The sequence below is a fragment of the Chlamydotis macqueenii genome, chromosome 17 (genome assembly GCF_036417535.1).
Source record: "Chlamydotis macqueenii isolate bChlMac1 chromosome 17, bChlMac1.mat, whole genome shotgun sequence".
Taxonomy (NCBI): domain Eukaryota; kingdom Metazoa; phylum Chordata; class Aves; order Otidiformes; family Otididae; genus Chlamydotis; species Chlamydotis macqueenii.
This window is the reverse complement of record NC_141572.1, coordinates 10,408,184-10,428,120: the sequence shown is the minus strand read 5'-3', so window position 1 is coordinate 10,428,120 and position 19,937 is coordinate 10,408,184. Positions and strand designations below refer to the sequence as shown.

Genomic DNA, 19,937 nt, shown 5'->3' with positions numbered 1-19,937 from the left:
GTCATCACAGGCTTCTATGCCTCTGTGTCCTGCCTGCTGGTATGGCAGTGGGCATTTGGTGTCAGCAACCAGAGTTAAATTTTTACTATTTCATCTTCACTCACTTATATTTACTTCAACTGGCCAAAGTTAACACTGCCGGATTAAATATTTCAGGAAATAATTGCATCTAGTCCAGTCTGCAGGGGGAAAGTTTCAAAGCAGAGGAGGTTTGCACCTGGAGGGTAGTGAGGGCTTTGGAAAGGGAAAGGAGAACAGTTCAGGCAAAAAAAAAAAATCTAAACAGCTTTCCAGGAAGAGTAAAATACTTTCCTTCTGTGACACAGGTGGAGGAGTAGCTCTGCTGTAATCTGCACAAGGCAAAAAGCAGCTGGCACGATACTGTTATTTCTTAATAATTAAAGTATGTGGAGTTTTGTTTCAGAGTCATTGGTCTACTAAATATTGTTTATTAGATGAAAAATAGGCAAATTCTGAAGCGCACAGCCCTTCGTTGGGCTTGAAATAGAAGTAGCAAATTTCAAAGCCTAATTCAGCTGTTCTGGCTTTATGTATCCGTTAGACTGCGCTGAGGAAGGCCATTTCTTGTATGTTGTTTATAGGGATGTTCGCTGGCCAGCTGTGGTGAAAAGGCAGTAAGCGATACCATGCCACGGCAGAGGCTTTTGGAATAGAGCATCCAGTACTGAAGGCTCTGCTTGAAACAGCTGATAACTGTAAGACCCACTTACTCATGAGAGTAACCAAAGCAGGTAAATGTTCCCCAGTGAGTTAAGATGGGACAACTGGGATCTTAATCTCTCAGGTTTCATCTTGGAGCGTTAAGGACACAAACAAGTCCAAATTCAGTTTTGCAACCATTGAAAGGTCACCTTTTGTTTCCAGAGGCTCCTCTCTTGTGAGGTGAAGCCCAAACTACATCTCTATGTGGCTTCTGCTAGAGACAGTACTTGGAGGCAAGAGGTTTCCCTGAGGCTCTCATGTTGTTCCTGCTTTCAGAGTCTTTTTCTTGCTCTTACTCATGCCAAGGGACTTTTCCCCGTTCCTCAGGCTTGGAGTGGGGGCAGGTGGGGCAATGGGATTGTACTGAAGCCCTCAGTAAATTCCCAAGCTCACCCTCAGGACTGGTACTTTCCCTTCATAAAACATAGAATGCAATTATTTACAGAGGAGTTTACTGCAAATACTGTGAGTCTAAAGAAATGAGAAAAAAATACATGTTAATAATAAAACCTTAGTTACTTGTGTAATTCCAACTATTGCCTATATAACTGCATAGCAAATTATGTTTATCCTGGCTTGCAGTAGCATTTAGGATGACTTGGCATTTTTTGTTAGTATTTTCTTTTGATCACCAACAATTGTAACATTTTGATTGTACAAAAATGCAAGTTGCATAGCTATTGACTATTTATTGTTTTACAGTTTTAATATTTCCTTTTAATTATGTAATTTTTCTCAAATTGTATCAAAGTGTAGGGGGGATTCCCACACTCCTTGAAAATGATTACTGAGGATCTCAAAGACCAGTAAATTCCACCAGCTCATAGTAAAATATCTCTCATATATTTGCAGATTTCTGGTGATTCTGAGCTACATATGACTGTATAGCATGGTACTGTTTCACCTTATCAGCAATTTTAAGAGGATTTTGTTCTAATTTACCTCTTGCTTTTTGTCAAGTCAATGGAATTGACCCTTTCTTTTAAGAATTTCACCTGTATTTCAGAAAAAGCTCTGTTACACTATGAAAGTTGTACATGGTTTCATGTTTAAGGAATTATTATGGAGTTAAGGAGATCTTTAAATTTGTTCTATGCAGAGCTGTAAGAAATGCTTGCTGTGAAACTCACTTTCATGAGGTGTGTCATAAATTTGTCTGAAGAGCTCAAAGCTGGGCTTGGTTCTAAGCCAGCTTGATCTCTGCTATATTGCACATTGTGGATGACTGAAGCCATCTACAGTTTAATTTCACACTGAGAGGAACTCAGTGGTTGCTTCTAGGTTTGATTTGAGACTTTGGGTTAGTTATAATCCAAATCTGAAACTTAAATTCTGAATAGCAAAATCACAGAGACTGGAGCTAAAGAAGACATTTAGGCACAAAACATTTCCTAACTGAAATCTATAAGTTTAGCATAGCACATATTTTACGTTAGGATGACTTATTGAATATTGACTACCCTGAGGTTTTTAAGGTGATATGAGAGTGACTTTCATTCATGAAGATTTCACTTGTGTCTATGAAGGAATAGTGAGATATTTTCCAATAAAGGAAAACAAATAATTTGCCTTTGTTTTGCAGTCTGCAAGGATCAAGGTCCTTTATGACCTCACTTAATATATGGTTCTTCTGCTGACCAGCTGGAAGCTAGTGTGGGTGATATGTTCATCAAGACAAGTATTTCCTGTAAAGGAATGAGATCTCTTTCTAAAATATAAAGCCCCAGATTCTTCAGTTATTTCCATAACCAAGATCCTTTTTGTCTCTGGAAGGAAGGGGTAGATGAACATGTCTGAGCTGATGAGGGTCTCCGTAAAGATAAGGAAGCAGAAAAGGACAAGGTTTTCCTGGTAATAAAGCCAGAGAAAGATTTTTTTTTCTTCTTCTTCTCCTTTTGCAGCACTTTGAACATGATGACAAAATGATGACAATGATGGCAAAGTTTCACTTTGTAGCTGTCTGCATCCAGATTGTTTTGTCGCTGAGACATGAAACAAGCCAGTCTTTAGGTGTAAAACAGCAGTGGCAACAAAATAGTTAAAAATTTCTTCTTACCTGAAGGGAGAGAGTAACTGTGAGGACAGACAGTGCCAAGGCCATGAAAGTGTAGCCCTTGCACAGCAGTGTCTTCCTGCCAAAATGCTCACTGGTAAAGGTCTGGAAGGGCAGGAAAAGCACTCCCTTCACTGTACGCACAGCTAGAGCCTGAGTAACGCACTGATCCAGTGCACCTTACACACAGCAGAGCGGGGTGGAACTCACAGAGACCAGCCCCTAGTGATACGTATGGAATAGGGCCTTCTTCAAACCCAGCTATGCACGGCACCTCGGAAGTGCAGAAATAGACTTAGAAAAGACAGCGGAAGAAAAAACTGAAATTGGAGACAATGGATTGCAAGTGTGATATCACTTCTAACGTCAGGACTGGTAATCAAGCAATTCACTGGTGATCTGTCCCTTTTGCTGACTGTTGAGAAAATACTTATTTTCAAGAATGTGTAGGAAGTAGAAAGTGTCTTTTTAAAAGCTTTTCACATGGTTTTAATAGAAAGAAACTGCTATCATTTCAGTTTCAGTCCTAGTCATCATCTAATGCAAGTCAGCTGTGGCCCAGAAAAACAAGAGACATGCCTATCATAATCATTTAGTGTTGAACCTCAAGAAGAGAGGTGTTAATGATGGGTGAATTTCCTGAGGAAGAGAAGAGAATTTGCGTGCTTTTTTCTTTCTCTTTTCACTGCTGCTACAGCTATTCTAGCCCCACTACGTCAGGGTAGGCCCATGAAAAGAGCGAAAATATGGGATGAGAAGGCTCTAGCAGGCAGTAGCTTGAAGAGGCTGTGCTCTGCTAGCCAGCTTTATTAGCTCTCGACAACAACGACAGCAACAACTACCGAAGCCATAATATTTACAGAACGTAATCTCCTTTGAACAGATACAAGCATAACCCTGACACACTAACTGTGATGGTCCTGCTCGTACCCAGTTCTGTTGGATGCCAGCTGCAGGCTTGTAACAGGGATTTTGGTCCTGATGCAGGGGTCTGTACTGAAATAAGTAAGGCTGGATGGCATGTAAATGTCCAACTTCTTCCTGAACTTGTCAGTCACAGCAATGACACTGAAGCAGTAGTACAAAGATGAGAAAGCTAAAAAGAAAAATTCTAGCTTACTTGCTTATCTCTCCTTTTGAGTAAAAGATAGACAGGATGAGTAGTCAAAATAATCTGAGATGTTGCTTGCAGAAGTATGAGAAAGAGAGGCCTTGGCATGGGGTTAAAACAACATGCAAATGTTAATATTGGCAGGTTAATCATACGCTGTCTGGTTTATCAGTAACTGCAAGAGATGCAGCAATAGCAAGCATCTGTGAGAACAGGCCTCCTGAGGTTTGGCACATTGGATTCCTGCAACTGGGACGACGAATGCTTGAGATGGAAAGGTTCCCTGAGCCATGAGGTAGTGAAGGTGCCCAGCAAGACTACCTGTGAAGAACGGACTTCTTGCAGGAGACACTGGAGCTAAATATGGCTGAGCCTGGCTGGACTTCGTAAGTGAGGGACAGAGTGATCCAAGGCTCCTGCTTTTAAACCTGGCACGGTGCTGTGTGGGATGAACAGTCCCTCTGTTACGTTCCAGCTGTGCTTCTGCTGAGACTGGTTCCTGCCAAAGGACCAGCAAAGACAAAGTGACACTGACCAGTATGACAACAGATAATTCTCTCTGTTGTGTGTAGAAGGCTTGGGACTACTGAAAAGAAGATATGAAAAAGAAAGAAGAGAGTAAAATCAGAGAGAAGGAATTGACAAGTGAAAGCAGAAGTTACCAGAGCAGAATACACTATTAATCTAGTACAGTGCCAATAGTGAACACTGATCCTAACTTGTGTTTTTCTGTATGTCTATCCCGTTATCTGCTCCATGGCTTTAATGTCTGTTCAGTGCAGTGCAGAAGTACTACCGCTTGCACCACGTTGTGAAATCTGTGCAGAATGGGAAAAGAACAGTGTGGGAGAAAATCAATGTTATATTTGTGTTCCCTTTGGTCTCACGCTGTTCTTATTTTCAAACAGGAAACTCAGGCATTGGAAATTCCCCTTTATAGCATTGTCAGGCAAGCTGGGAGTTGTATAGAAGCACTGCCACAGAGGGGATGGGGGAAGAGGGCATGGTGGCAGAAAGAAGCATAAGATTTCATCCTGGACACGGGCAGCACCTTGTTAGTCTTTTTGAAATCAATAGGTATGGGGGCACAGGAGCTGTCGTGGGCAGGTTAACATACACAAGCCAGTCTGTCTCTGACCATTATTGCAGAATAAATGTCCATAATCCAAAACTTTCCATCTTAAATAACATGGTGCATTTATGTAGTACTTTGCCAGCTCAATGGTGAATGCCAGTTTTCTGAATAAAGAGTGGTAGATGGATAGGCAAAAACACCTGAAGCCAAATCAACAGCCAGTTGATGGCCAGGAATAAATCTCTTGACTGCTGGACTCTCACTCAAATACAACTTTTATAGTGTCTGCAAGCTTAAACTGCAGAATTTTCTTACGGGCAGCTAAGAGTTTCTTTAGAGCATGAGGAGGGGAAGATAGCCAGCTGCATTAATGGCAGAGAATTGCAGAGTTATGATCCCAATAATCGAAATGCACAGTTGCCAGTGCTGAGTTTGGTCTTCCATCACTTCCAACACACTCGGGATTTTGATCTTTCCCATTGCTGCCTTTTGGTTTTGCAGATCATCCACTTCTGCCTGATACTCTCCCTCACCCCACAGTTTCTTCATAGCTGTGCAGAACAAAGAGGAAAGCTTTGATACAACTATACTATTCATGCATCATAATATTTGTACATGCAGATTTATTTAGATTATTAATTAGTTATTCCCCTAAGGTGTCAGGCATCATGTTTATTAACAAGCATGGAATGAGAACATCAGTGATGTATGTTTACATCCTGTGTCCACAGTCCTGCAGAAAGTAAGGTCCTATCTCACAGTCTTTAGTATATAAAACTTAATTAACACAGTTTTCAAAACATGGATACATTCCTTGATCTCTCTCTTTCCCTATTTGATTGCATGGCTCTTGTTACAGCACCTTGGAAGTGTGCCTTGGAGTGGCAGCTCTTTGCACTGATGATGTAGCATATTTAGTCATTAAAGGGCTTTGTGTTTGTATGCCTGTGTTTTTTCTTGTAGAATTGCAAAGACATGCTGTATCTGGACAGATTTGTTGAAAATAATTTGTAGTAAATTGATGAGATAATTTATGCAGTTTGTTGACAAGGTGAGATAGCTCCCCGTAAGCTCTCTGCTATTTAAATTAGGTGGTTGTGGTACCCAAATTAGCCAATTTAAAATTACCTTACATGACACAATTTTGACTGCCCATGTTAATATCTATTAAGTGGAAAGACTGATGTTTGTTACCTGGGCATGCCCACTCAAAGGCAGCTATAGTCTAGCTCTTAATTCTTTTCCTCTGCAGAGAAGGAGGGTAGTAAGAGCTGGGGATGGAAAGTCAATGGAAACACTTTGCTAGTTATTTTGGGAAGCATCCTTTACATTTTGACCCCACTGCCAATGACTCCTGAAGATGTTATATCTGCTTAAAGCTTTTCTTACCATGGCTGAGTAGCTGATCACAGAGATTTGAAAGCCAGTTGTGAGGGATCCACCAATTCCCAACACAAAGAGCATTACAACCGCGGGTACTGAACCTGCGAGGAACAGTACAAGCTCATCACAAAAGAAACTGGTGATATCATAGTCCCTGCATTTCTAGGATATTGTCTTGTTTGATGATGCTTAAATAATCTTAGCAGAACATGCAAAGCATCAGTGCAAAAAAAGATCAGCCAGATAAAGGTTCTGGATTATCAGTTTTGTTACTCTTCTTCACATTGATGAATTAACCAATGCACAAAAACTTTATTTTCAATTGCACAATTTTATATCACTATCAGGCTACTCGCTAGGAAAGCTGAACAGTGTTACAGTTCTTCAGGGGAAGGTGTGGGAGCAGGTGAAAACAGTATGGAAATGCCTCACCATTGAACTACTTTGTTACATTTTTTAAAAAATCAGTTTCTCTACTGAGCTGGAGTTTCCTTCAAAGTTTCCATGATGATTTAGTCCAGAAAGGTCATTCTGTATCTTTTGAATTTTTTTTATTTTAAACGTTACTTCTGATTTTTACGGTAACAAAATTAGAAGGATTATTTAAAGAGCATCCACTGTCCACCCTATTATTTTGACAGTAGCTTGGTACGCATGTGTTGTATTTTCTTTAGGAACAATAATTGCAACAGACAACCTCTCGATTCTTCTGACAGCTTAGTATTAACCGCCGATACTGCCAGCTGTAGTACTCACCACTTCTGAAAGGAGCTTTTCCATCTTACATCGAAAGGGTGGCTGATCCCTGGCAGACAGAACTCTGTTAGACTGAGGAAGTGTTTTCTGTCATGCCTGTTCCACCTTCTGCTTAAGTAGTTACCTGACTCTGAGACTGAGGTTAATGTTTACTTCATCTGATTTCTGTTGACTGATGGTTTTTTGCAGCAATTGGACAACACTTAAAACAGGCAGTAAGTATTTCAGTGACGCAACAGGAGAGGTCCCTCTGAATGGGAACATTTTGTAGCATGAGTGCTCCCTGTTTTGGTACAGGGAGTGAAACCAAACCTTATATAAAGTATAACCCAGATTTCAGCTGCTGGAACACACCCCGATGCTTTAATATCAGCTTCTTCTGTAGCTATTCCTTTAGAAGTAGCACGCACATTATTTGACATTTTAAAATAGAAAACTTTCTAAAACTCGACCCCGATTCAGTGCTCCAGCACAATGATAATCAATGTTAAACTGCAGAAAGATAGGACTTGCAGTCCTGCTAAACAGGAGGCATGGTATACCATCTGTAATTGCGACAGAAAATGGAAAAGTAATTGATCGTCCTGTATGAAGGTAGGAGAGTTTGGGGAGGGGAATGTTTAAATGCTGCAGTGGTCAGCAGGGTTAACAACTCTTGAGTAGCAGCAGCACATGGGTGCTGTGGAGCATAGCAGTGGTAAAGTGTGGTATTGTATGCTGATGTGAGCCGTGTGTCCTAGGCTAGTGCACAGCTAGCAGACATTTCCTATCACAGCTTCTGCATTTTTTTTTTTTTTGAGCAGTTAATTATTTATAAAATGGAATGAATATTCAAAGTGTCTGCTCTCTCAGTACTCTCTCAAGGTGTTTACTCCTTGTTTCACTCCATGGCTTTGGTCGTCTAGCTCTCCGCACTGCCTGTATGTTTGGTAACCCTTGTGCCATCTATGAGGTACCCAGAAAAAGGCTGAGAGCATTCCTTACACTACAAAAACTTGCTCCAGATTTTTCTGTAACTGATATGGATGGAGGGTGCAGTCAGTTTGTGTCAGAGGATGCAGGTGAGAGTTCTTCTGTACCAATTGCCCAAGGATTGGGGCTGATCTCTAAAAGTCATTATAGAGACAATAAGGATGTAGAGCTACTTGATGTGAGCTCAAGAAAATAGAACAAAATTGAGTTATCTTTGTAATTCTACTTGGTATTTTTTCATGTGCAGTGTTCATGATCAGTACTAGTTCCTTTACAGTGTGATATCATAAAGAGATGACATGAAAGTTGTTTGCAAGAGCTATATTTATGTTTCATACTCTCTTCATCCGGCTCTTAATCTTGAGCAGAGCTGTCTTACAAAGTAACGTAGACACAAATCCTGCTTCTTTAAAATGATAGCAAAGGAGCAAGACTTGAAATAAAATTGATGTGTTATGCCTGAAAATGTTTTCCATGTGCCACTTCAGGGAAGTGTCTGTAGTTTCTGATGTCTTCCTGCTACAGAGCTGTTCTAGGAAGTTCTAGGAAGAAGTCATTGTCTCTCACCATGAAACCAAAGATTAATATAAAATAGGACTGCTTAGATTAATGACAAGCTATCTGTGGATTACTTTTTGGATTGCATTTTATTGAGAAAAGCCCATGTTGAGGTTTAGCTTTCAGTTCAATTTTGAGACAGGGCTTTTTGTCAGTGGAAGTTGCTTATGGTGGCCTATCAGAGCTTGGTGCAGAATGTCTTTTCTTCAGCAGCATTCTTCTCAACAGTCTGATGACGTTTCTTCTTAAATTTACATGTTTTGAATTCTTCTGTGATTTCAGAGGTTGATTTCCCTTTTGTTTCTGGGAGGAACAGATAGATGAGAATCGCTGAAATGACCAGGATGGCAATAAAGATGAGGAAGCAAAAAGGACCAAGAAGCATCTGGAGATAAAAATAGAAAAGGATGAGTGATGTCCCTGACAACACTTGCCCCTATAGATTTTGAAAATTATTGATTTGTCCCTGTGAAATGAGGGATAAGTTGTTTTTACAGAAGGAATATTTATTTATCTTTTCAATCTATTCTTGAGGCAGCAGAGGATGTCTGAAGTCTAGGGAAGTGTTTTACATAAATGGCCTCCATATGCCAGCAGCAATAAGGGATTGACAGCTTTCGTCCTACTCCCTGTTCAGACCAGCCTAGAAAACCAGTTTAAATTGATGGAGTCAAAGAGAATACTTGAATCAGATTACATACGACAGCAAAGGGGAAGATCATTCCAGTGAAAGTGAGGCCTAGCCAGATGACGATTCCACCAATGACAAAAGCGGAGGACCTTGTTGAGAGGGTGAAGATTTCATTCATGACAGATGCAACGGCTCCAGCTGAGGACAAACCATAAAAAAGCAATAAAAACTTTGTTGTAGTTAACCATTTTCCTCAAAGTGAGTGAACTGATGTCACTAGTCAAACACAGTACCAGTAAGTCAGGCTACTGTGAGGTCATCTAAATTTAGGCAGCACAGTGATCTGTATCTGAATTCCACTACAGACTTCTCTTACGGGCCATGGAAAGAGACGGACATCCCTAAAGTGCAGTTTCTATCCACCTAAGATGTATAAAGTATGGAGATGAATGGCCCTAATGGCCTGTTTCTCTCCATTTGCCGTAGGAGACACCTGTGTTCTGCTACCATGGGAATTCTATTAGGTTTTCAAGACATTAATGGTCCTCATAGATAGCCCTTACAGTAATAAAGGCTGCCGTTTGGGAATGGTAATAACTAAAAGCGGTGTTTAGTCAGGGAACTTTCAGAGTAAATATTGGTTTTGGGTGAGTGAGATCCTAACAGAGAGCTGTAAGTTTGGTTCTGGCGTTACCTGTGGGGGTGATTCAGAGTAACATTAAGAGAGGATGAGAAAGGACAGAGCAATGCTAAGAGACAGACTATGCTTGCCATCAGATATCACTATTTAATAGAGTAGGATTTTACAGGTGAGGTGAGAAAATAATATTTTAAAGAGGCTATTTCTGCCCTTAGGCAAAGACAGAAATGATCCAGTTGAGCCTGTATGCACTGGACAGTATTCACACCCTCCAAAACAACTGTTAGTAAGCTGATTAACAAGTATTTTTCCAGTGAGAGGAAATAGAGTCCTGAATCATGAGGGTCTGAATAATTTGAAGTAATTTGTTAAAGAAATTGTTTCTTGGGTCATTAATTCATCAAAAAGTGGGGCTTCTCCAATTTCAGTCCAAACTAAGCTGTTGATTTTCAAAGATTCACACAGTCTAGTTCTCTTTCCATACATCCATGGCCTGTGCTTGTCCTGATGGTTCAAGGTTTCCTGTTGTTACTTTTATTGTGCTCACCTGGTCCTATTCCATAGGCAATAATGAATAAAAAGATGAGAATAACACTGCAGTAACGCATCCAGGGGAACTGATCCTAGACAGAGGCAAAAGGAGGGAAGAGAATGAAATTTAATGTTACAGCTGTAGCACAGCTGATAAAAATATACAGGAGAAGCAGTATTTATTAAAAAGCCCGTGACACTGGGCTCTGTAGTAGGTGCTCACTAGAACTACTTGTCTCTCAGTGCTGACTACAGTGGAAGGCTAAAAGTAGCCTGCAGTGTCATATCTACCGAGATGAGCTGAACTGCACCCTGGTCTGAAAAACCAGTAACAAATTCCAAGACAATTATGGCATGGGGGAAATTGTTACTGATTTAACCTAATCATCTTATTGAATTAGACAACTTCAGAGAAATGTTTAAATCTATTGTGAACCAGAAGATATCTGTGAAACAGAAAGAAGCTGCAAGTTTATGCGTTGAGACGAGGATTGCAATGCAGCGCAATACACTGGCACTACTGAAGCTGTGACACTGTCTTCCGCCTGACTGCTTTCCGCCATCAGCTGGAGGAAAGCTATGCCAGGCCAATGGTTTTACAAAATATTTTTCACTGACTGTTTGAAAGCCTGATTCAAAAAGAGGAACTACAAGGCAGGACAAAAATAGCCTTATAGAGAGGCTATGAATTTGTATTCAGAAGATATTCTGATGTACTATTTTGGACATGAAAGCTAAGGCTGTCTGCTGTCCTGCACAAAGAATTCTGGTGCAGGTCCACTCCTAGAGAGATATTTGCTTACGCTCAGTAGAAGGCTTGTTTCAAGCAGCACCAGTATCAGTGCCATCAGCAAATAACCACCCCACAAGAGCATCCGGCGTCCAAAATGATCGATAATGGAGCTCTGAAGAGGAGAAAAAATTGCGTATCAGTGGAAGCATGGCAAAATCCAGCTGTCAGCTGTCCAACAAATCAAGCATTCTTCTAGAGTTCTTTTTACTTTACAGAACATAAATCTTACTGGTACCAAGTTTGGTATTTTATTGAGTTCCTTCTAGCATCTCTAATGCTATGAATGACCACTGCTGCCCAGCATCGCAGCTACTTTTTCTTAAACACTGTAATCAATGGAAGCATGCTATTATTCAATTTGCATATATATTTATACACAAATATATGGAAATAAGAATACATATTTATGTTTGAATTACATTTCATTTCTATCTGTATGAATAAGAAAATAATTTTTATAAGAAATTACAAAGAATGAAGATGGGAAGAAAGATGTAAAAGGTGGGACAAAATTTGGAGGGAATGGTAACAACCACTTTACAGATTTATGCAGTATCACAAAAAAAAAAACCCCTTTAGTTCACAAAGAGAAGATTAATTTTCTTTGAGGAAGAATAGACCCAGCTCACACGCAGTTAAACTCTTAAAGCCCCAGAAAGATTGACTTACACAGAAGATGACAGAGATAAGCTCAGAGATTGCAACTCCTAGAGATACATATGGGATTATGCTTTCCTGTAGGTTGGCTGTCTGAAAAATTTCGGAGGTGTAAAAGGTGATCTAGGAAATAAGAAACATTTTTTAAATTAAGCATAGTCAATAGATGTGATATGTGCTTCTCCAGCATAACTTTGAACTAGATTTGTCATCACTGCAAAAGCAAGAGTACATTACTGGTGTTTAGTGGAGATGCATACCTGCCTGAGATGTGAAAAATCAAAAGGTTAACAGAGATGAAGAAAAGGGATTTGAAAAGGAGTTGAGAGAAACATACTGCCTGTAAGACATGGGAAAAAAATAGATCTCTGGGCTGTAGCAAGCCTTAGAGTATTTATAACCCTTCCTTCTACAGAGTCTTTGGTAATACCACCAGAGGAATGAAACAACAGTGCGCTTGCAGGAACTTCTGCAGAATCAATCTCTTATATTCCCACCCCAGAAGTTCCCTTAAATGTAGTAAGAATACTAGTGATGATATCACAGAGCTTTACTGGCAGTGGGCTTTGTGTGAGGAGGAATAATGTAGATCCAGAGGAAAGTGAGAAGTTGGAATCATGGCACTTGGGTAACTTAATAGTAGATCTGAGCATGGAAATAGGGTGTACTCAACTGCACTCAGGCCACAGAGCTGTAGACTCAGTAAAAGGAGGAGCATGGTAGTCAGCTGTGGATATACGGATTGTTCTTTCAGCACCTCTAGGACATTCATGATTTTGGTGCCTTTTGTTACAGCCTTTTCCTTCATCATGTCATCAAACTCTGTGTGATAATTCCCTTCTCCCCAGAGTTGCTTCATGGCTACAGAACAGACAGAACAAAGCATATTCCTCCATCATCTGGTCCACTCCGTGCTGTGTTTTTCAACTTTTAATGACATTTGCCACGTTGCTCAGCCCATGCATTGATTCCTCAGGCACTGAGCAAAGAAACAGAACATGGCTTACTGGAACATGCTGCGACTGCCCTGGAAAATAGCTTTCAACTAGCTGTACTATTTAGGGGTAGATCTTAAATACTTCTGATGACTCCTTTTAGTCTGGAGGAATATAATTCAATGCTATGATCTTTAATCATGTAATTCTCAATAAATCTGTAGTTGGCTGATAGAAAAGCTGATTCCCTCTATTAGATTCAAAATTTCCCAAGAGTTATGATTTAAGAAATTAAGGATCTGAAGTTTTATTTTACCTTTCAAGCAACCAGCCTTGTCTCCTTTTTGCAGCAAGAGATAGGGAGGGGACTCAGGAAAGAATGGCAAAAAGAGTAGTTGAATCAATGCCACCAGCCCAGAGAAGGACAGCAGCACATTCCACATGTCTTCAGATCCTAAAAGATCTCTATGAAAGCATGGTAGAATGTATTTATAATCCAGTACATTTACAGTCTATAGCCAGTTTGGTATTTTCTACATCCTAGACTAGCTAAAGACACAATATGCATACAGATTTGAAAAGATAAATTGAAATAGAAGATGTTTAGGCTAGGGAAAGGAAAATAGACCAATACCTTATTTCTACTGCAAGGCCAAGATTTTTCTTGCAATTTAGATATTTTCTAAAGATCAGTGGAGTTTGGATATTCACACAACAGCTCTCTGAACCAATACTGCAGTTCTGCATGAAGTTATCAAGAAATTAGCAGAGATTTCAGATCTCAAAAGTTTACTAAGGGTATTTACATGTAATCTTTTCTTATTAACTTCAGCAGAGAGACTGATCTCCAGAGATGGATTCATCCTTTCTCAAGAGAAGGGCCTTTGTCTCCCCAGCGAATAACAAGGGAACCTCAGTGACTGGTATGGGGTAGAGGTTTCCTTTTTGATAGCTGTCGTTAAGCAAAGTAAAACCCCACCCTTAGTGTATGTCTGTTTCTAGGACTGAGAGAACAACACTTTCCTGCCATACAGAAGACACATAAACAGAAAATAGGATGAGATAGAGTAGCACAAGTACCGCAATCCAAGAATTCTTGCTACAGTTTTTCCTAGTGCAAGAAACACAGAGCACGTCACATTTACAAATCCACGCATCTTCTTAGGTGAGATCTCTCCAGCATACTGAACGTGGGCATTCAAATTTATTCCTAAAGTGAAGAAGACACAAGAGAGCTAAAGCTACAGAAAGTAAGAGAGAAGATCCCTTTTAATTTCACCTTCACCTAAAGGTAGCTCTCTCCTCTCTCTTCTGAACTGTTTGCTATATATCCTCTACAATAATAGACTGAAAGTGTACCTTTTACTTTAAGCAAGATGTTTAGCTAATCCATCAGATCTCTCTCTCAACAAGACCTCTTGAAGGCAAAGGACAGCTCATCTTACCTTTTCCCAATCTGTTCCTTGTTCCACTGGGGTTACTGTGCATGCCCGGGTACTCCCAGCAGGAGGATTTCTGTATCCACCCCAAAGAAGTCACATTAACATGGAGTAGTGGGGAGTCCTACCAGCACCGATGCCCTCGAGGAAGCGCCCAATCAGGATCATCTCGAAGGATTTGGCTCTCCTACTGAAGCCAGTATGCAGCGTGGCTGCTATTAGGACCACGTCATTGAATAGCAGGCATTTCTTCCTGCAACAGCAAACAACACATAGGTATGATCCATGTTTTACTTCTTCATCTTTGGCCAGTGTCTGCCTATTCTCCTCTGGATTTAAGGACCAAGCCATGGCCATGTTTAAATCCATTGCTTTTAGGACAACCATATCTGATTATGAGAAGGCATGATGTCTTTGCAGGCGAGTGGAAAGGGAGAAGCTAGATTCTTCTTTTCTATGTAAGCACACCATGAAGCTGAAGGAAATTCCTGCAGGATAAATACTGATAAGGAATGGTCTTTTTCACTTCTTTCCTGGGGTGAGGCTCCCATCTCAAATACTGCACATGTTCACATAACAAGGCAAATCCAGATTCACTGGGAACTTGCTTCACCTCCCACCTCCAGCTAGAGAGTTCTAGCTTTGTCCTTTATGGCCACGCTCAAAGAGAGGGTTCTGAATGTGACCTGGGAGACTTCTGCTTATCTTTACTGAAACTCCAATTACTCTTACAGAGGAATGAACCTGCACAATTTATGCAAAGGGCATGATAAAGTGAGAAAAAACAGCAAACCCCAAGCTTTTGCCTACACAATATCTATCCCCTTCTGCACTACTGCAGTGCTGTTGGGCTCCCTAGGGCATTATTGCCCAATAAAGACATTTCAGAGATTTATTTTTTACTGACATGTCAGCAAAAATACTGGAATTGTATGGCACCAAAAACTGTGAGAAGGGAATCAGAAATAGTTGCATATTTTTACCTCTCTAATATACCTAGGTGTGTAGTTATACATGCTGAGCAGAGTTAATTCTGCACCAGAAGGGGGCAGTGAGAATTCTGACATCCGTTATTAGGTGAGTAATATTTAATTGTTTCCCTTGTTGCAGCCCTGATTAGTGAGCTGTTGGGAAATATACTTACTTTCCATATTTCGCAGTCAGGTACCCACTACACAGACACCCTACCATTCCCCCTACGCAGTACATAGACACGATGAAGGACCACAATAACGTGAGTGTCTCCTGATGCAGCCCAGAACCGTATCGCTCCAGCCAGGTTTCGTTGATAAACTTCTGAATGTACTGGGAGAGAAAAAGATATTTTCATTCCACTAATTAAAATAGTTTGTCATTATATTTATAACTAAAAATTTAGATTAATAGTCATTACTAAAAGCATGGCTATGGGACTCATTTGGAAATTAGGATTGATATTTCCTCTCATACAGCCTAATAGTGTAAGAGAATATTTCAAAAATTAGTTACACTCTTTAGTCTGTTAAATCCTGGCTTTCCTACACCAAAATATTGAGACCTTTTATTGATTCTTGTGAGGTACAAATGTTCTTGAGCACAAGTAGAAGATAGAAAGAGAAATGTGCTGATGTGAAGGTTGAGACACAATCAGCTAGTTTTAACCTTTTTCTCCATGGCATAACCTTTAAGGAAGGTGCTTCAATATGTTGTTTCCACACATTGTTCATTTTTCATTTTAGAGATGTTAGAGAGGTTTTATAAAAACCTCTCTTTAAGGAGCTGCTGAAACTTCCATTGCCCCTCCATTCAGCTGTAGACCACACACTAGAAATGGTGTTGCTTTTCCAGTTTTTTCAGCCTTTCTGATATTCTGTGGGAAGTTGCCTTCAGAGTACAGCTCCTAACACTCATGCAAACTCCTTTGACAGAGGCTACAGTATGGGACTGGAAAGAGCTGCGAATAAACTCACGTAACAACACCTCACAGATTTTTAGAGCACCTTCAAAGTGTAAGGCCTAGTCCCATGAAAAGCAGTTACAAATGTGATTTTATGAAGGTTTTACTTACTGGAGAAGTATAATTGATCACAGACATTTGAAAACCAGATAGGTGGGTTCCACCAATTCCTAGCACCACAATCATTAGCAATAGCTTCCGGTATTGAACCTGCCAAAGATGATGAAACACATCGTAAGTTCCTGATATTACCATGGCTTTCAGACCATGAGATAATTTATGAGATCTTATATCTTCACATTTCTATGATTAAGAAGCCTTTAAAATGCAAAAATCCATTTTGATTTTTTCAATAATCAAGCAAAGTTGCTAGGAAATTGTTAAGATGCAAATCTGCACATTCCTTTATCTTCTTCACTTGGTTATCAGCAGCCTGAAAAGATGCAGTCTCTAATTCTGTTAGTTCTGATAGGCACAGAAATTAAAAAAAAAAACCAAAAAACTCTTAAAAGCCTTACTGAGACAGTTTGTTAATCCTCCCCCCCCCCTTTTTTTTCAGACATTAATCAAGTCTGTCCTCTTAAAACTTACTTTGTTTACATTTCACTTTTATTATCCCCATAGGAAACTGCATCTTTAGAGCCCCTGCTTGAATGACTCCTCTTTGAAATGCTGTGTTTCCATGATGTACACTGGATTTCAGAGCGTTCTTCACAAGCACATATGTTTTCAGGCATTTAGTCAGATCACATTCTAAACAGATGAGGATCCTCAAATATCCTTGAGAGTGCAGGGCAGTAGAGTGGGAGGATTTTTTCTGTTTTGTGTTTTTCATTGCTACCATTTTCTCTATCTTCTTCAAAATGCCTATTCTTTCCTAGTTTCACAGGAAGGTCCTCTTTCAAACCTCTCACTCTTTTGTATTTCTAATATATTTTCTGAAGATAGCATGTAGTCAGTCATGCTGAATCAGTGTTGTCCCCAGCATATGCTCCGTTGCTCATTTTTGTTACAAGAAAGACTGTTTGATTCAATTTGCCGTAATTTAAAGATAACACTGCTGTTAGTGACTAGGGCTAGAAGACAAGAAGTTGGATACTCACCAGGTCTGAGAGGAAACCAGCCATTTCCCCTTGAAAACCTGCCTGCTCAGAGAGCCCTTGTCACGTCTGTCAGATGATAGATATGTTTTCTACACTTAGATTATAAGAAGTTGGGATCATAGCACAGAAGTTAAATTCTAACTATGTGGCTTTTACTGAATTGTGGCCCTCTCCAAAACTGGCCAGCGATTCTTCTGGCTGGTTTAATTATTCTAAGACCCAGATATGCCAAGCCGATTACAACATTAGTAAATGTTTATCCTTCTTGTATCGGGAGGGGTCCCCCTTATTCGCACTGCTAAAACCAGTGTGTGTTCCTGTTGTATGGAGATCAGACAGTGCTACCACCTTTTCTTCAGGGGAGTAGAGTTCTCTTCACCTCTCTGACAAGCAGCTCAGGCAGAGTGTATTTTCCCCTCCTCCTCCTCTACAGAGATAAGCCACATCACATTGTGGCTGAGCTGTAATGACCTTTCTTCAATGCTGTAAGATTTTCAATTGCTTGAATGGATCTGAACTATTTCCCAGTGGCTGGACGTGAAGTACCTAGATACCGGCATATTGGGTCCTTGCGAACACCCAGCTCTTTATACAGGGTGACACTGTATCCAGAACCACTCTGTAAGCCTCCCTTTTCCCTCTCGATAACAATGGAGATGGCCTAGTGCGTGCCAGAGCAGGATGCTCCTTCTGTTCTGGCTTGAGAGTTGATTTTAAGAAGTTTTTTGTCACCATAAAAAATTTGATTTTGAATCAACCAAAGACTTGCCTGTTTACAAAGAGTGTAAGTTAATTCTTGCTTCCTTATGGCTTATATGTATTAAATATATCATTTTGTACTACACTGAATACAGCGCAGTTCACTACAAAGATTTCATTGTCTATGGTTAGTGCTGAAAGGGGAGGCAAGAAGACAGGCTTGCAGTTCTGAAGGCAATAGAAGCGTTGCTCAGGAGCATAGTGGAAGCACTGACATTCCTCCTACAGTTTGCTTTTCACGTTACAGCGACTGACAACAGCCCCACGCTATCCCATGGGTTCTGTGCCCTGCAGCACAGGGCAAGCTTGCTGAGTCACGCCTTGACCTTTCTCCTGCTGGATGTCCCAGGAATGCCCTCTCGAAATCCTCTGCCTGGGTGTTTTGTTGCATATCACTATACAGTGAAATAACTCAACATTAATTCTTCTTTCCACTCATTCTGTTTTCATTGTTCCTGAAATGTTCATTACCCCCACATCAGCTCCGGTGGTGTATTTCGTTCCTTCCCCTCTCAGCACAGACTACTCAAATGTTCTCACTTCCTCTTCTAAAACACCTCAGAATCTACCTTTCTTTTCAATAACTACTGCAAAAATCCCTGCTACGTTTAGATTTTCTCTTGCTTCTTACAAATTCCTCCTCTCAATCTCCAGTCACTTCAACACTGGCCACTGCTCTCCCCTCAGCCTAACATTTTGCTGTCACAGAGAAGACTGCAGGCAGATTGTACAGCTGTCCCCTGTCCTCTCTTACCACCACCACCCACTTTATCTCCTAGGATCAGACCAGAACTGGGTCCAGCAGAGTATCCCAGAGCTGTCAGTCACCAATAGCAGTTGTAGGCAAAAGCGTAAGAGCTAAGCAAGTATGCAGTGATGCTTTCCCTGTGCGTCTTCCAGGCCCAGTGATGTGCAGCCCTAGGACTCTGTTGGTTGGGATGGTGTCTTTATCCTCTTTGAAATCTTGTACAAAACTTTTGTTGTTCCCAGCTCCTGTGGTGGAAAGGTCTGAGATAATTGAACAATCCAATGTTACTTCTTGTTTTCCGTCAGGACACACTAAAAGCTACTTTTGAAATAATTACTCCTCTCTTTTGCTGTTTCTCTTATTTTATCTTTACTTTCCTTTTAACTACTTCTGTTTCCTGTACCAAATTTGAGTGTCGTATCTCTGTTTCCAACCTTTTCATGCTGTACTCTCTCTTGCAAGTCCACTTTTATTTTTCTTTTCCCTCTCAAAAGGGTTCTGCCAGACTAACAGCAAACCATTTTGCTGGAGTCAGAGCAGTTCATGCACCCTGAATGCGGCCGTGGGCAGGGAGTAAATGACTGTGAATGAACTAGAGGGGAAAGGAGGATTTGTTCTTTGAGCTGAGGATGGGAAGCTTGGCTGCTGGAAGGAAGGACACATGGCAGCTCTAGGTCTTCTGGAGGGGTTTTTAAACGCTCTGACTGTGGCCAGATTTTAACAGCTGATAGATCAAACAGTCCCTGCAGAGCCCTGTTCCTCTTCCTCCTGTCTGCATTTCTCCCACAATACTCATACTGCTGTCTCATTTTGTTCAGTGCTGTAATGTGGAAAAAGCAAGACTTAAATGCCTCTTATAGTTCTTATTTACTTTCCTAAAGAAGAAGATAGGACAAGTCTTTCCACCTAGGGTTTAAACACTACAAGAAATGTGTTTATTCCAGACCGAGTACTTAGCTCACCTGATACCCTTGGCTTGGAGGGATTTTGTTTTCAAACATGCCATGTGTTGCACTTGTGTGATCCTGGAAATCAAATACACTGCAGATTCACAAGTATTTCTTTAACCTTTATTCCCAATCCATGCCAGTTTATGGCAGCGTTAATGATTTACCGTGATTTCCCTTGTGCAGG

General features: G+C 40.5%; 1 protein-coding gene across 2 annotated transcripts; it reads right to left on the bottom strand.

Annotated features, from left to right (window-relative positions):
- Nucleotides 1-8,701: 8,701 nt before the first annotated feature.
- On the bottom strand, nt 8,702-17,434 carry LOC104486334 (solute carrier family 2, facilitated glucose transporter member 11). 2 transcript variants are annotated; one of them, XM_010128995.2, is made up of 12 exons: nt 17,297-17,434; nt 16,305-16,403; nt 15,402-15,562; nt 14,386-14,510; nt 13,899-14,028; nt 13,135-13,283; nt 12,557-12,744; nt 11,896-12,006; nt 11,237-11,338; nt 10,450-10,525; nt 9,333-9,460; nt 8,702-9,016 (listed from the first exon to the last, which is right to left on the bottom strand). In XM_010128995.2, exons 1-12 carry the CDS (start codon nt 17,318-17,320, stop codon nt 8,810-8,812), a joined length of 1,500 nt encoding a protein of 499 aa, XP_010127297.1. In that variant the 5' UTR covers nt 17,321-17,434; the 3' UTR covers nt 8,702-8,809. The 2 variants fall into 2 exon arrangements, with proteins under 2 accessions (XP_010127297.1, XP_086617438.1); XM_086761312.1 differs by having other exon boundaries at nt 8,702-8,934.
- Between the last annotated feature and the right edge of the window lie 2,503 nt (nt 17,435-19,937).

Bases quoted from the DNA above. Each gene is read 5' to 3' on its own strand.
- LOC104486334 (XM_010128995.2), bottom strand. From the start codon at position 17,320: ATGGCTGGTTTCCTCTCAGACCTG. The intron at 14,029-14,385 runs GTAGGACTCCCC...TCTTCACTTTAG, and splicing joins CCTCGAGGGCATCGGTGCTG to GAATAAATTTGAATGCCCAC. The intron at 11,339-11,895 runs GTAAGTCAATCT...TCTCCTCTTCAG, and splicing joins TTATCTCTGTCATCTTCTGT to AGCTCCATTATCGATCATTT.